Source organism: Ascaphus truei, chromosome 8 (genome assembly GCF_040206685.1).
Source record: "Ascaphus truei isolate aAscTru1 chromosome 8, aAscTru1.hap1, whole genome shotgun sequence".
Taxonomy (NCBI): domain Eukaryota; kingdom Metazoa; phylum Chordata; class Amphibia; order Anura; family Ascaphidae; genus Ascaphus; species Ascaphus truei.
In genome coordinates this window covers 52,975,097-52,990,862 of record NC_134490.1, presented here as the reverse complement: position 1 = coordinate 52,990,862, position 15,766 = coordinate 52,975,097, and the positions used below count along the sequence as shown (strand labels likewise).

Here is a 15,766-nt window from a genome sequence, read left to right as displayed (position 1 = left end):
TCCACAGCAAGAACCTGACAAAGCATCATATGATGTCAAACGCGTTGTTCAAGTTAGGACGTGTAGCTTTTTGATCGCGAAAGCCACCGTAGCCCTCCCAAGTACTTTGTATCCAGTCCTGTTGACCGGATGCGGGAGCAGGAGCGCACTGAATCTCAGTGCTGGAAGTGGCAGAGAGTACCAGAGGCATCTTATTGTGAGGATCGGCGTGAGGCCCCGCCCCGTCACGTATCTCATGACACACATCAGCCACAACCTGTGCCCAGGCGGCGTGTTACTAGAAGGGTGACACCGCAGGGATCGTCTCCAGGCTTCACCCCGTGACGCATCACGCGACATCACGGGTGACCACGCCAGCCGCAACCTCCGCGCAGGTGCCGCTCTGCTAGGAAGAGAGACACTGCAGGGACCGCATCCAGGCTCCGCGACGATATGTGCAGCGCTCGGACCACGTGCAGACGTTGCGCGGACACAGGCACTCAAGGGGTTAATTCAATCCATTATCCCACAGCTGCTACTGACTCCGACCCTGCCTATCGGTACACAGCATACCTATGATGCTCACTCCCTGCAGCCTCCCCATTGGCTCTCTGTGCTTAATTTGCCAAGGGGCTGGCTGAGCATAAACTTATTTTTATTTGTGTGCTTACCTCCAGCCTCCTGTTGCCTTGTCTTGTTTCGCTTTGTGTATTTTGACCTCAGCTTGGACCCGGACTCCTGACTTCTCTGACCCTTGGACCATGGCTACGGACTTGACTATTCTACTCTCTATACTCCTGGACCCCAGCACCGCATCAACGACTATCCGATCTCTCCACTCCTTGACCACGGCAAGTACCTTCACCAATCTGACCTATCCTAACCTGACCTGGCTACATGACTACCACTCTGCTACCAATATCCTTCCTTGTTTGTGGTGAGCACTTCGTGACACATATGTGTGATTACACTGTTACTCGTGGTTTTTAAACAATAGATTGCATTTTTTTCAAACCACCTGTGTGGCTGTCTGTCATCCCTATTGGGTCCCTTCGCGAGGACACTGTGTGGATGCTGCGTGTCTAACTACGTGAACACCCCATAGAGAGGGAAAAGACCAAGGAGGAAAGATTTTCTACTGAGGAGAGGTGGCATTACAGGCTGTAAGGAACTACCTTTGTGAGACAGTCTCACACATGGCCGTGTGAGTACCTCACTCATATTGATATTATACTTATCCCCATCACCCTGAGAGCTGTGATTTCCCACATTACAGCAATATTGTTACTAACTACTGTTCATTCCTTATTCTTTATTTTTCTTTTTGCTCTCCCGCACTCTGTTTATATAATTGAACTGGAATCTAGCCTAGCTAACCAATTGGGTAGGCAGGCCTTGCTTTTGTGTAATACGTCAAGGTTGATAGATACAACCCAAAGGAGACCTACTTGCACTCACTATGAACAAACAATAGGCGTTTTATGACGTCACTTTGGTGACGCAGCTCAGGTCGTATGGCGATTTCCAGAAAAACTCAATACATGCATAGTATATGCAGTGGTAGTGATTACTACGCTTCTATTACTCACACCACTGACTGTCAGTAATTACGTTGGATGAGATACTACGCAATATTGGGATTGAGGATACATGCTGATACTTATATTTGGTTAAAGATCAAGTACCTGCTACCTATCTACTATTATTTACAATTGTAGATATAATTGCATCTCTGATAATAAGTAATCTTTGGGAAAAAATATATATATATATATATATATATGCAAATATAGCTGTATGCTCATCTGCATGTCTTAGGCAGGTCTGCAACCCCGCCTTTCCCCATTATCAACCAGCACACAGCACTTCCACTGCAGCAAGGGATTCTGGGAAATGACATGCAAATGAGCACACAGTGCCACTTTTTGCTTCAAAAACCATTTTTAACATGGTTCCCTATATATATATACACACTGCCATAATGGGAATCAACCGTTATTAAGAAATCACTGCGGAATAACACTTTTTCAGTGTCTACTAATATAAACACCATACCAATTAGAAATACACTTGCCAGAATCAAAAATGTGGTTCAAAAATAGGCTTTGGTGTTTGACAAACTTCACAACCAATGAGCTAACTGAAATATATGCTGGAATACAGCAGGTTGGTGTTTATAATTACTAACTACAATCTGTAACTGTTGCATTTAGTTAAATAGCAACAATAATGTGGTGAAGTCTTGGGTTTTGATCAGGTTTAAATATAAACAGTCATTGGCAACTGTTGCGTTTTTACAACTAAGCAACAAGTTACAACTATGTTTGGTTTATATGTATTGCCTATCTGGTTCCTGCCTGAAGCATTTACAAATGCCTCATTACATCTTTTAACCCTGGTTACATTGTTTTCTGAATTAATAATTACATCCCCTTACCTATTTTAGAATCCCTAATATGGTACACACAGATAGGTTTAGGTTCTATGTGGAGATATACTACCTTTTTTTTACCATGTTGGCGACCTCCCCGAATTTTTTATATCATTTTTTATATCACACACCTTATTGTATATTGTTTTGCCTTTTTTAAATGTTTTTAAATGTTCTTACTATCTTGTGAGTGGCCATACAGGGACACTAGTACCCATCGATTAAATTTTTCCGTCCCATTGTTTGTTCATAGTGAGTGCAAGTAGTTTGGGTTGTATCTATCAACCTTTATGTAATAATATATCGTTGTTCCCTTATGCACCCTGTGTACTCCAATACCACATTAATTCTATAATAGGTGAGCGATAGGTAGCATCCCCTGTGTATATATTTTGTGTAATATGGCAGGCAAAAGCTTATAGGGGTCCATGTTAAAATGGATGAAAAGTAAAGAGTGGTCATTTTCATGTCATTATCCGGAATCCCTGGCTGCAGCAGAAGCATTGTTTGCTAAGTGAAATTGGAGAAAGACAGTTGCAGACCTGCCTGAGATGCAAATGTACCCACAAGTAGTAATTTTATTTGCTGTACGTGGAGGGTTTTTGTTACTTTTTTACCCATCATAACTTTTTTTTTTTTATAACTTAAATTTTATTGAGTGTTACAGGCATATGTTACAACATAAAATATAAACCGTCGTGAAATGATATTTACTTTAGCAAATGAAACAGGCAAAAATGGGTTGCACGGCTTTTCAAGCCCTACTCAGCCGGGCGGTTCAAGGTGGACAAAGTGGTCCACCACCCAATCCAATATATATAAGTAAAAATAATAATGTGATTTGGGGGGAAAAAAAGGGGAGGGGGAGGAAAGGTAGGGGTGGGGAGATAGAAAGGGGGCGTCACCCCCAGCGTGACCCGCAGGCTGGCAGAGGGCAATCCCCTCCGGTCTCATCTCATCCTAAATCGAACAGTCCTGAGGCCCTGCTGTCCAAGGGTCTGTTTGTATGATAGGAAATGAGCAGTCACCTCCAAAAGAGAACGCACTTATATCTATTATAGCCATCATAACTTTTTTAATGTCTGGTATGAAAACTAGAATTGAATAGAAGGGTGTTAACATGGGGGGATTTTCATATTTCAATCTCACAATCTCTTGAGGTTAACTGCTTTTATAATAGTATTTTGTGAAACTATCTGCATTTATATATTGTCCTTGTAACATTCCTGTTCTGTAAACAAGGACTGTGCCACTTTTCTTATATTAAATTTAAAATGTAAGATTGTACCGTTTTGGGGCTCCTATTGAACCTAGTACCATTGTGAAGGGATTAACCACATTTTCAGACAGATTTTGCTACATTGGATTTTTGTGTTAATTATATAACCCCCTGTTTGATGAGATCCACACACTCACACTGCTCCCTGGCAGGTTCCCCTCCAATGTGCAATAGACTGTTAATGGACATGAGAGCAGCCAATGATAACGGCTATGGAAGAGGTGGGACTAAGAGGGAGAAGAGCCTTTAAAAAGGGGGGGGGGGTGGCCATGTTGAGGAACGATTCTGTGCAGACAGGTTCGAGGATTGGAGAGTGTGAACATGTGCACGTGGAAACAGGAGCAGTGAGTTACAGTCTGAACGTGATCGAGAGTTCATGCGCTGTTAGAGGGGACCCTCAAAGGCTACAAAGCACAGTGGTACAGAAGCACCCTTTGCGAAGTAAAGGCCTGCAACAGTTAGTACACAAAGTGCTCCCATGGTGTTCCTGCACCATCACAAAGCCAATATACCCAGGATTGGGAGGCTAACTGTATTATCAGTGTATGTTGTATGTGGTGATCCTCTGCTGAGGATCACAGGTTGCCCAAGTTATTAAGGGTACAGTAAATCCGTAGCACCATCCACATACCGTCTGCCTTTTCTCCCGCCGCCTTACCGTAGGCCACAAGTGGCTCATTAAGTTATCAATAACGCCTCAGGCCCCCACCTCAGCAATAGTCATGTCTGAGAGCTAAAATGGAGGGGTTACAATGACATACTTTTGTTTCTAGTAAATAGGAAACCAGGGACTCCTAAGACCTTTAATTATTCTTGGTGGGAGCAGTGTAATTGAGGTGTAGTGAGATGGTTTTTGGGGAGGTATTGCTATTGAGGGCCCTGCAGGGAGGTAAGGGAGTCAGCTGGAGGTTTTAACCCCTTTCACATACACAAGTCACCTGCACACAGATGTGATGTTAGTGACAAGACAACAGACACAAAAACAAACAGGAACAGGGAGTCTCTGCCCCAAAAGAGCTTACAATCTAAGAGAATCTAATTACAATGGAAGATGCATTCAATGGTCAAAAAGGACAGAAGAGTATGGGAGAGAGGAGGAGAGGAGCAGTATGTAGACAGAGAGATTGCAGTAATCTGAGTGTTACAGTAACACGTCACATCATAGAGCAGCACTGAACAGGGAGGAACTCAGAACTTGGATCCCATGCTAACGTCTTCCCTTTGGCTCACATCTCTGTCTGTGGGGAGAGGCAGGAAAGGGGTGGGAAGGAAATATAAAAAAAAGGAGCTGTAGCTTGTCTGATGTGATGAGTGCAGTGCAGCTACGTCACAACCTAAAGGGTACTGCAATGGCTGTGAGACGAGCATGAGCAGTCAGCAAGGTTACTGCAGGAGAGAGAGCTCCCCAAGGCAGCCGCATACACAGCTCCAGCATGTCTGCCAAGGATGTCCAGGCTGCAGGTAAGATGCTGACACATGGCCCTGTCATGTTTGCACAGGAGAAGCATTCTGCAGTACAGTATGCGTTACCTCTCCAGCTACTGACTCGCATAACAGTTAGATTGCTGATTTTAAGAGGAAGCTGCTAATGAATTCAAGAGATGATTCCATTAAATCCTGTGGGAATAACACGTGTGGAAGGGAGCGATCCTGGTTTCTAAGAAGGTTACACTATTGCACTGTAGGGGGCAATTCTGACTTAAGTGGGGGACATGATACGTGTTGGGGGTGAGTGTGAGGGAAGTGAAGGCATCGTGCTCACGGTGAGGGTGTGGTGAGAGGTAAAGTGAGATTTGGGGTATTATGCAGTGTCTGTCTGTCGCATTAGAACACATTGGCAGCCCAGTTATGTATGTTACAAAGAAATGCAGCATCACATATAGCTCATCCATCACTGGTGTCTCAGGGCATGGAGAACAGAGCGATGTCTCCCGGGTTTTACACCCAGCACGTTCTACTGTATGTTCAAGACACGGAAAGCAGCCAGAAATAGCAATCTGGAGCAGAGTAAGACAAACCGTGATGATGGTTCTCTAGGACAGGGGTGCTCAACTCCAGTCCTCAAGACCCCCAACAGGTCAGGTTTTCAGGATATCCCAGCTTCAGCACAGGTGGCTCAATCACCACTGATTGTGCCACCTGTGCTGAAGCTGGGATATCCTGAAAACCTGACCTGTTGGGGGTCTTGAGGACTGGAGTTGAGCACTACTGCTCTAGGATAGGCTTGCAAATGCTTAGGGCAGGGGTGCTCAACTCCAGTCCTCAAGCCCCCCAACAGGCTGGGTTTTCGGGATATCTCTGCTTCAGCACAGGTGGCTCAATAGATGTCTGAGCCACCTGTGCTGAAGCAGTGATTGATTAAGCCACCTGTGCTGAAACCGGGATATCCTAAAAACCTTGTTATGGAGGGGTGGGATGCTTGAGGACTGGAGCTGAGCACCCCTGCCTTAGACTACACATGGGGGTCTTAATATTCTTTTCTTAACCATGTCACTGCCAGATGGGCATCTGAAACTACTTTAGAATACCCATATACTGTTCACAAAAGCCTTTCATTTGATTCAGAGAAAACAAGGATGCTAAAGCGTTTTTTATTCCTTTCCTGTAGAGATACACCATGCATTAAGCGTTTAAGTGATGGATATGGATTGTGTGCACTATATAATCAGTATAAGGGCATTAGCACTACCTCTGCAGTAACTATGGGATATGGCTTTGCAGAGATATCAGGGTCGGTGATGCTAACACCTTTTCATAACCCAAGCCGCAGTACTAACAGACAGTGAGTTTGCAGGATGTATGGATGGTACTCTAGGGGGGTAAGTATGCTGATCACAGCAAAAAAACACACGTGGTGTAACACACTCCCTGTAGCGCAGTGAGCAGAACATAGGGACATAAACCCATTCACACACTGCACATTGTAGCATCAAAATGTTTACGACACTGATGCTCCACTTGTTACTTTTACCGCATTGTCGCTGTTCTGAAGTATAACTGTAATTCACGTTTGATGGATACGGGGAGGTACTCAGAATTGTCATTTATTTTCTAGCCCTTGCTTGTTCTGCAACGTGCAGCTGGGGAGGACAAGCCGAGAATCGACGTTTCATTGCATGTGGGGGAGAATCTGAAAAAGAACTTTGCTAGAATCCAACCGAAGCACGTTTCATTCCTAATGTTAAAGAATGCTGTATGAATTCTGACACCAACATTTACATTGCACATTAACTGATTATTAACAAACATACTGCCATATATACCGTATATTAAACCTCTTGCTACACTGCACCTCACTTTGCACACTGCACATTAAGAAACACAATATACAATAAGTTGTGCAATTGACACTGCAGCTCACATGTTGCATAATAGCGCTTCATAGAATCACACACGCCTTCCCAGCTGCAGCATCATGTCGTACGCTACTGCTCATTAGGCTAAGGCCCAAGTCCTCACTGCTGCACGCGCGCCTGGCAGCCTGGTGGCGCATGCACGAGTGAAAGCCGCGGTCTGTGGGTCAGCTGCAGGGGAAGAGAAGGAGATCCAACGGGGGGGGGGGAAGGGGCGTGGCAGAGGTGCAGCCATGATGTCACGTGGCTGGTTCGCCCTCATTGGCTGGACCGCCGCCGTGATGTGGCCAGCGCTCCGTCACCACAAGAAAACTCTAAATTCTTATTGGCAGAAAATCTGGTAGCGCATCGAGATCACTACACACGTGTGCAGGCAGCTACTGGGGCCGGCCCCATTGAGGGGCAGAGCTTGTTCCTGCAGCACATGCTGTAGCGAGCACAGCAGTAGACACTGGGACCGAGGCCAAAGTTTCCTAATGCGTTCCCAGTCAGCACTGTAGCATGAGGGGGCGGCGCGTGCACAGTGCTTTACCGTGATCTGCTGTCTTGGGAGAGAGGGAGAGATTGCGACGGGAGGGGGTATGGTGGGGGTTTTGCGGGCCATGACCTCACGCAGCTGGCTCGCCCTCATTGGCTTAACCACCGGCGGGGGCGTGGCCACGCCTCTGTCATGAGTTCCAAATACAATTCTTTATGTATTTGAAAAAACTCGTCTTGGAGCACAGCTGCCAAATGCGCGTTGAGGCAGATTCTGGGCCCGGTCTGATTGGAGGTTGGTGCTTGTGCGCACAGGGACCGCAACCTAATACATGAACACGACAGCTTTATATCCAAACTCCTGTCAGTGCATGGAGCACAGCTATGAAAAGCAGCAATGCCACCTTGAATTGAAATATCTGTTTTATCCCCCCTGGTTTCAGAGATACTTGCAGTTTTATGTGCAGATACTCCTACTTATTTAAACAAAGGGACAGCCGTCATCCAATTGGCCAGCGGTTTGGGGCCATTTTGAAATTCCTAAAGGTGGGAGAACACCGGCACTGTAAGCATCTCGGGGACTGGGGGGTCATTGGAGCTGAAAATAGAACGGTTCAGTTCCATAGCACCCCTGCTTAAAATGTTACAATGCCCCATGTAATTGAGCTACAATAAATTACTGTGCAGAACTGCACACTAAGTCATAGTCTGCACTGCATGCCAACCAACCCCCTGCACTGCACGCCAACCAACCCTCTGCTCTGCACGCCAACCAACCCCCTGCACTGCACGCCAACCAACCCCCTGCACTGCATGCCAACCAACCCTCTGCTCTGCACGCCAACCAACACCCTGCTCTGCACGCCAACTAACACCCTGCATGCCAACCAACACTCTGCTCAGCACGCCAACCAACACCCTGCACTGCACGCCAACCAACACCCTGCATGCCAACCAACACTCTGCTCAGCACGCCAACCAACACCCTGCACTGAACGCCAACCAACACCCTGCATTGCACGCCAACCAACACCCTGCACTGCACGCCAACCAACACCCTGCATTGCACGCCAACCAACACCCTGCATTGCACGCCAACCAACACCCTGCATTGCACGCCAACCAACACCCTGCACTGCACGCCAACCAACACCCTGCACTGCACGCCAACCAACACCCTGCACTGCACGCCAACCAACACTCTGCACTGCACGCCAACCAACACCCTGCACTGCACGCCAACCAAAACACCCTGCACTGCACGCCAGCCAACACCCTGCACTGCACGCCAGCCAACACCCTGCACTGCATGCCAGCCAACACCCTGCACTGCACGCCAACCAACACCCTGCACATGCACGCCAACTCACAATCTAAATTGCGTACCAGTTCACATGCATCAGTGTACACTACTCACTCGCCTGATGCACAACTCACCTACAGACTTTCACTGTACTCCAATTAAAACCATGAACCCCTGTTTACACCAGGTTCCCCTGCTTCAAACTCTCAATGCCAGTCAGTGTCTTTACTCACAAGCCGCTCCTTCTCCATTGTTCAAATGTTTAACACACAATTAAACACTAACAAGGGAGGAACTTGCAGGCAGTACTGACTGTATCATGCAGGCAGTACTAAAAGTACCATGCAGTCAGTACTGATATTATCAAACAGCCCTGCACTGCAGTATGTATGCATTGACTTACAGAACACCTGTCATGTCGCCCTCATTTCCAGTGGATGTTTCTGAATGAAAGGCAGTGTTATTTGAATTTCCAGCGTCAAAAGTCTCCAAGCACTTAGAGTTTCATTCATAGAAGGCAAAACTATTTAAGCTTGGAGTATCTCCTTGGTAATACCACTGCCTTTTGAAGTGGGAGAATTTAGTTTGCAACCCATTGTCACTTCTCCTTGTGACCTTGGGTAAATCACTGTATCTCCTTGTGCCCTAGGTACCAAAATTAGATGTAAGCTGTATGAGGCAATGACTCATTATTGTGCCTGCTAAATGTTATGCACAACGTACTTTATGAGATTAAATTATTATTATTATGCAACACCTACATAGCCAGAGCAGCAAGCAACACAGTGCATAGCAATGCACCATTTAAAATGTATTTTTCCATGACAAAACCTAAACATGACGAGTCGGTTAGTGTGGCTGATGTATAAGCATTACAATATCGCAGAGGTTATAATGGGAATGAGAGCTATTGATCTGTGGAATCCAAGCACCCCAGAATCTGTTGAACTGTAGATAAAAATAATTGTAACACTGCACCATAAACGCAATAAGGACCTAATATGATCCACAGAGGAAATGTTCTGCGGTCTTTCGGGGCAACTTAGGAACACTTTGAGTCTGTCAAATACCGGAGAATGTCAATCTTTTCACTGCTAAGGAAAGTAGTTTTTTGTCTCAAAATGTATGGCGGGGGGGGGGGGGGGGGTAATGGTAAAAATAGGGTTTTATTGACCTAAAGAACTTGAGGCAATCCAAGAACTGTGCCATGTTTAACCCCTTCTGGACTGGAGACATTTAAATACATTATTCTGCAATGTATCAAAATACAACCTTCACACCAGCTCACCATGCACTTTTACATTGTGATATCTCACCAATGAACACGGTACTCCTTTTGTATGCTGTAATCCAGGCCTATCAACACGCGTTCCGCATACCACATGTGGCCCACCAAACTATCACGCGGCCCTCTCAGCTTTCTGCATGTACATAGGAGGGTGCAGACAGCTTGTGACACGTGGTCACACTCTGCAGGGACTCTGCAGACAATGAGCATGAGGTGAATCTATCTGAGGTCCATTCTGCTTTTTCCTCTTGCAACCTCAGCCGCCCTTTCCTTTAAATTCACTGCACCATCCCTCTCCTCTACCCTCTGGTATCTCTCCTCTGCTGTCCTGTTCTTGGGGTGAATGGTCTTATACAGTAGGTGGATTTATTCATCCAAGGTCAAGAGTGACAGCAGCACTTAGCAGCTAATGGATATTGTCTTAGAAAATGGAGAGATCAAGTGTACAGTATGCCTTATTTTATCACATAATGACATCACAAGGGACTGGGAACGCAATGATAAAAGAAAACGTCCATGATGACCACCCAGTCTTGCAACTGCAGATACACAACTACAAGTCAATGGAAACATGATACAATGAAAGGTGCACAGTAGAGACATTAATACAACAAGGAAAAAACTGTTTACACCAGAAAGGTAACCCAACAAAAATATGACAACTAATTAATGTACCATAACTGGAGCGGTCACCAGAAACAAAAACAATGGCAGTGTAACAATACAACAAAGTGCAAAAATACAATAAGGGTAAAAAGTGTGCAGCACAAAAATAAACACACTGTAATTCAATACAGGAGAAAACATGCCAGGAAATCCCCCAATAATAACACAACTATGCAACAGACGCACAATCACACTAGAAAGATAAGATAACCCAGTCATTTTAAAAAGTACAATATTAGCAATTGTTTTACATTTTGGCTGAATTACTAAATATCAGTCTATAGGGATTTCTGAGTGTCAGATATGCTATTATCTCTATGATACAATGTGTAACCTTTTTGAGAAACCGTTATATAATAATACATTTATTTGGTACTTCCTATGTAGGGTCCCCTTGTTTGTATCCCATGCATTCCTGAATTCTTTGACCATTACTTGTTTTTAATCACAGTGTTGGTCCAGGTGTTTCTTATTCTCTGAAATCTGCTTCTCATTCTTACCTTACTGTACCCGTCTTATGTTTTTTCTGTATTTGAAAGCCTCTATCATATCCCAACTCGCTATCCCCTCTTCCAGGGCCTATGGCTTGCTACATTTAAATGTATAAGATTCGAAACTCTGGCCGTCAGTGGATAACCTAACTCCTGAGTGCATTGTTTCACCAATAACGAGACATTAGCATGGCTACAAACTCTGTGCCTTTAAAAAGAAATACAGAGTGAGAAGTGTATAACCAGAGCTATGTGAACTCTCCCCTCTAGTCTTGGCCTGTCAGCAAATCCCAAGGATGAGAAGCCTTGGTCTTGATTGCTTTAGGTAATACAGTGGAATGTTCAACTCCCCCTCAGCATAACTCCCACTCACTGTGTCACAGTCACCCCAACAAGTCCTGCACCCCTCCCCTCCGCTCTCAACGGGATCTACAATTACAGTAATGATTTGCTTCCCTGGCCTATCACGGGATCAGATTCTGAAACATTCAGTGTGAACTATTTAAGAATCTAATAATTAGCAGCTACTGGTTGTCTTCAAACCTTGTGATCTTAAAGCAGCGAATGCGAAAGTATGATGGGCACATAATGAGAAACATATTTAAAGCAGCAGTCCTGCACCCACGTTTTTTTTGTTTGACTAAATGCAGTATGTGAGTAGTTTTAATGATAAATAATTACCTAAGCTGCCAATCAATCTACCTATGCTCCTGTGATTGATTGGCAATATCCTACTGTGTGGGGCTACCAAAATGGCCACCTTCTGATTCTGTGCTGTAGTTTGTCAAAGGCTGCAGCTGCAATGTAACATTGAATTACTAAGTGTAACACATTATTGTTACAGCTTCCAGCTCGGCAATACAGTCTGCTGCTGGAAAAACTGCAACAGATCTGTTTGTGATACTTTGTTGCCAGGGGCAGAGCTAAAAAAAAGTGTGCGTGTGTGACAGCCCGTTTCAGATTGGGATGTGGATTTGACTTTCTAAATAGCTGCTATTGACAACCAAAGGATTATCAGTACAATAAAAAAAAATGGCATGAGTTGGAAAGAAAAATGCAGAGAATATTATCTAATACTACAGAACTGATTTATTTAAAAAATAAAATGCTATATAGGATTCTGGATGTTTTGCAGCTGTAAATGAATAATGCCTGTTGGTTTTCCTTTCAATTACTTGTCTCCTCACTGTGTATTGCAATGCGTTGCAGGCTGTTCTGGTAGTGAAAGGGTTGATTCACTTTTTGTCTCAACACATTTTGGGTATTTTTTACTTTTTGAGGGTAGTCTGGAAACCGGAGAAATGACGTTATCTCGCGTAGTTCCCAGCATGCTGTGTGACTGCACTGTACCAGCGGGCGCTGAATTTTAAATAATTACAAATCTCTTGAGAAAGGTCCTATAGGGGGACGAAATGTTGATGTACTAATAAACCACTTTGTTGTTTCATAAGTTCCTGTGAGTGCTTAACAAGCACCACTATAATTATAACTTGTTCATTCTAATGCACCCAGGCAAGTTTTTCCTTTGTTACGCGAGTGCTGCCTCCACATCTATCTATCTATCTATCTATCTATCTATCTATCTATCTATCTATCTATCTATCTATCTATCTATCTATCTATCTATCTATCGATCTCAAGATACTTACCTCTGAAGGTGCCACCGTAACTATCCCCTGTTGGGGAAACAAAATGGAGGTTTAAATCACCCACAGCTCACCGGCTAATAGGAAGCCACAGCGGATGACATCAAGGCTTCCTATTGACCTGCGTGCCAAAGGAGATTTAAAAACTAAGTGGTCCCAGCAGCATGGAGATAACTCTCTGAGGAAGCGGGGGATCCATGGAGCTGAAATAAATGCACTTCAGCTCCGGCTTCATAACCATTTTTTTTTTTAAGTGACCCTAGGATGAAAGGGGAACATATTATTTGGCAATGTGGTTTGATGTTATTGTAGGTCAAACATATATGTTGCTTGGTGATAAAAGTACAGTGGAATGCTCTGCACATATATACAGGGCCCCCAAGTCCCGAGCTTGGCAAGGCAACCCACAGGAGTTTCTATTCTTCCCTGCAGTGCTCAGATGAAAAATACTTTTTCCATAGCAGTGCATTCCTTCAGGGGGCCCTGCTGTACAGAATGCAATGTCTGACTGAATATTTTACCATACCTTTCACATGGCTGATGTATTTAACCCAGTGGTGGCCAACTCCAGCCCTCAAGGCCCCCCAACAGGTCAGATTTTCAGGATATCCCAGCTTCAGCACAAGTGGCTCAATCAGTGGCACAGTCGAAGACAGAGCCACTGATTGAGCCACTTGTGCCGAATCAGGGATATCCTAAAAACCTGACCTGTTGGGGGGCCTTGAGGGCTGGAGTTGAGAATCCGTCATTTAACCCCTTTCTTGCTGGATTGCATTGGAGATTTGGAGAAAGTCAATCACATTTTGTTTACAATGATAGAATAGATACACAGTTAGTAGACATGTTTTCATTTGGTTTGATGCATTATTTCCTTTATTCGTTTCCTATAGATTTGGGAACGCAACCCCAAGAAGGTGTCATCCATTTGAAATGAGTTTCATTCATTGGGGGACAGTCTCACAATCCTTTTTGTTTAGCACCTGGGATCTCATACAGTAGGTTTCAGTGAATTATTGTGTTGACAATGAATTCATTTCCGGTTTTACAATTGTTTTTTACATCAATATTATTTGTCAATTTTTTTTAATCTACTGGATAATTTCACAATTATTAGGGTGATCAGAAGGACAAGAGATGTGAAAATTATTTGTAAAAACAAAATGTATCCATTTTCACCACGTGTATGGGACCGCACCTTCAACAGACCCGTCAATGTCCTCTTTCTTTGCCATGCAAAGATTTTGGGGCGGAAAAAATGTCCGCCCCAATATACATTTGCCGCACTATTGTGCCTGATGGGAAGTCACTTAGCTGTGGCGAGTGCATCCTTGCTGCCACCCTCCTTCTCCTTCTGAAACGCAGTGTCAAATGACGCCACAGACGTCACCAATGTGACTTCACACGGTGTCTCGTTGCCATGGCAACGCGACGTCTCGGCATCAAATAACTGCATGACATTGCGTTAACATGGCAACGCAACGCCATGCGGCATCACGTTGGTGACATCCACAGCGTCAATTGACCTGCTGTTCAGAAGGTGGTGGCAGCAAAGAGGCGGGAGCAACAGCTAAGTGCCTAGGGTGGTGGATTTTCAAATCCGCCATTGGTAGCATGTTTACGGAACGACACCGTCACTATATACAACAGATTGCTGAGAAGGACCCAGTGGTCTTGGTACACTTTGGCCCCAATTACTAAGATGGAGTGTCCTAAAAAAAATCCTTATTACAACAACACCCACAGCACTCACAAAACTGCAATTCACATCAGTTCTAAAAAAATATTTCTGGGATCTTGGCCGCAATCTTAAGGCAAGGACCTCCAAGGTAGTATTTTCAGAAATACTACCAGTGCCATGCGCTACCCTAAGGAGGCAGTCGGAGTTTAGGGAGGTTAATGCATGGTGGTGTAGGAAGGAACGGTTGAGTTTTTAGAGCACTGGGGGTCCTTCTCTGAGAGATACAATCTTTATAGTAGGGATGAATTGCACCTCAATGAAGAGGGATCATCTGTGCTAGGGGGAGGATGTTAAAAAGGTTGGAAGAGATTTTAGACTTGGAGGGAGGGGAAGGGACAAGCAAGAGGCAATGGACACAATAGATAGGAATGGGGAAATGGCTGTAGAGCTGGGGGTGAAGTGGGGGGACAGAGGGAGGTTAGCAAGCAGGAAGGCACCCACATTAAATACAGATAATACTAGTAAACGTCTAAAGTCTAAAATCAATGGGAGGAGAAAGGCAGGAGCAGATAAGCTAATAATAGCACAGACTGGTAGCAACCTTAAGTGCATGCTTACTTATGCAAGAAGCCTGCAGATAAAATGGGAGAGCTTAAATTAATAGCTTGAAGGGAGAAATATAATACCATAGGCAATGCTCGTGCATGGTGGGATGAAACTCATGACTGGGCAGTTAATTTAGAGGGTTATTTCCTTTTTAAGAGGGATTGAGCAAATAGAAGAGGTGGTGGAGTATGTTTATATATTAAACTGGAATTAAAACCTTTTTATAAGGGAAGATGTTTATGAAGGGATTGATGAAAATGGAGAGACCCTGTGGATAGGAATTACAAGTGGAGGTAAAAGTCCAAAGAAAATGTTTGTCAGGATATTCTAAAAGCCCCCAAATATCTGTGAGGTTATTGAAGCCAAAATATTTTTGCAAATGGAGAAAGCAGCAAAACTAGGTCATGTTTTTATAATGAGTGATTTTAATTATCCAGTCATAGACTGGGGAAATGATATTAGCATCACAATTAAAAGAAAGAGTTTTTTGGGGGGTGCTAAAAGACAATTACATGACCCAAATTATTGAGTAACCAACCAGGAGAGGGGCATTACTGGATTTGGAAATA

General features: G+C 44.3%; 1 protein-coding gene across 1 annotated transcript in view; it reads left to right on the top strand.

Moving 5' to 3' along the window:
* Nucleotides 1-4,880: 4,880 nt before the first annotated feature.
* HSPA12A (heat shock protein family A (Hsp70) member 12A) overlaps nt 4,881-15,766 on the top strand; it is a 53,355-nt gene continuing 42,469 nt past the window's right edge. Inside the window, exon 1 of the mRNA XM_075612005.1 lies at nt 4,881-5,150. Coding sequence (XP_075468120.1) covers nt 5,123-5,150 — 28 coding nt within the window. The 5' untranslated portion in view covers nt 4,881-5,122. The remainder of the gene's footprint in view (nt 5,151-15,766) is intronic.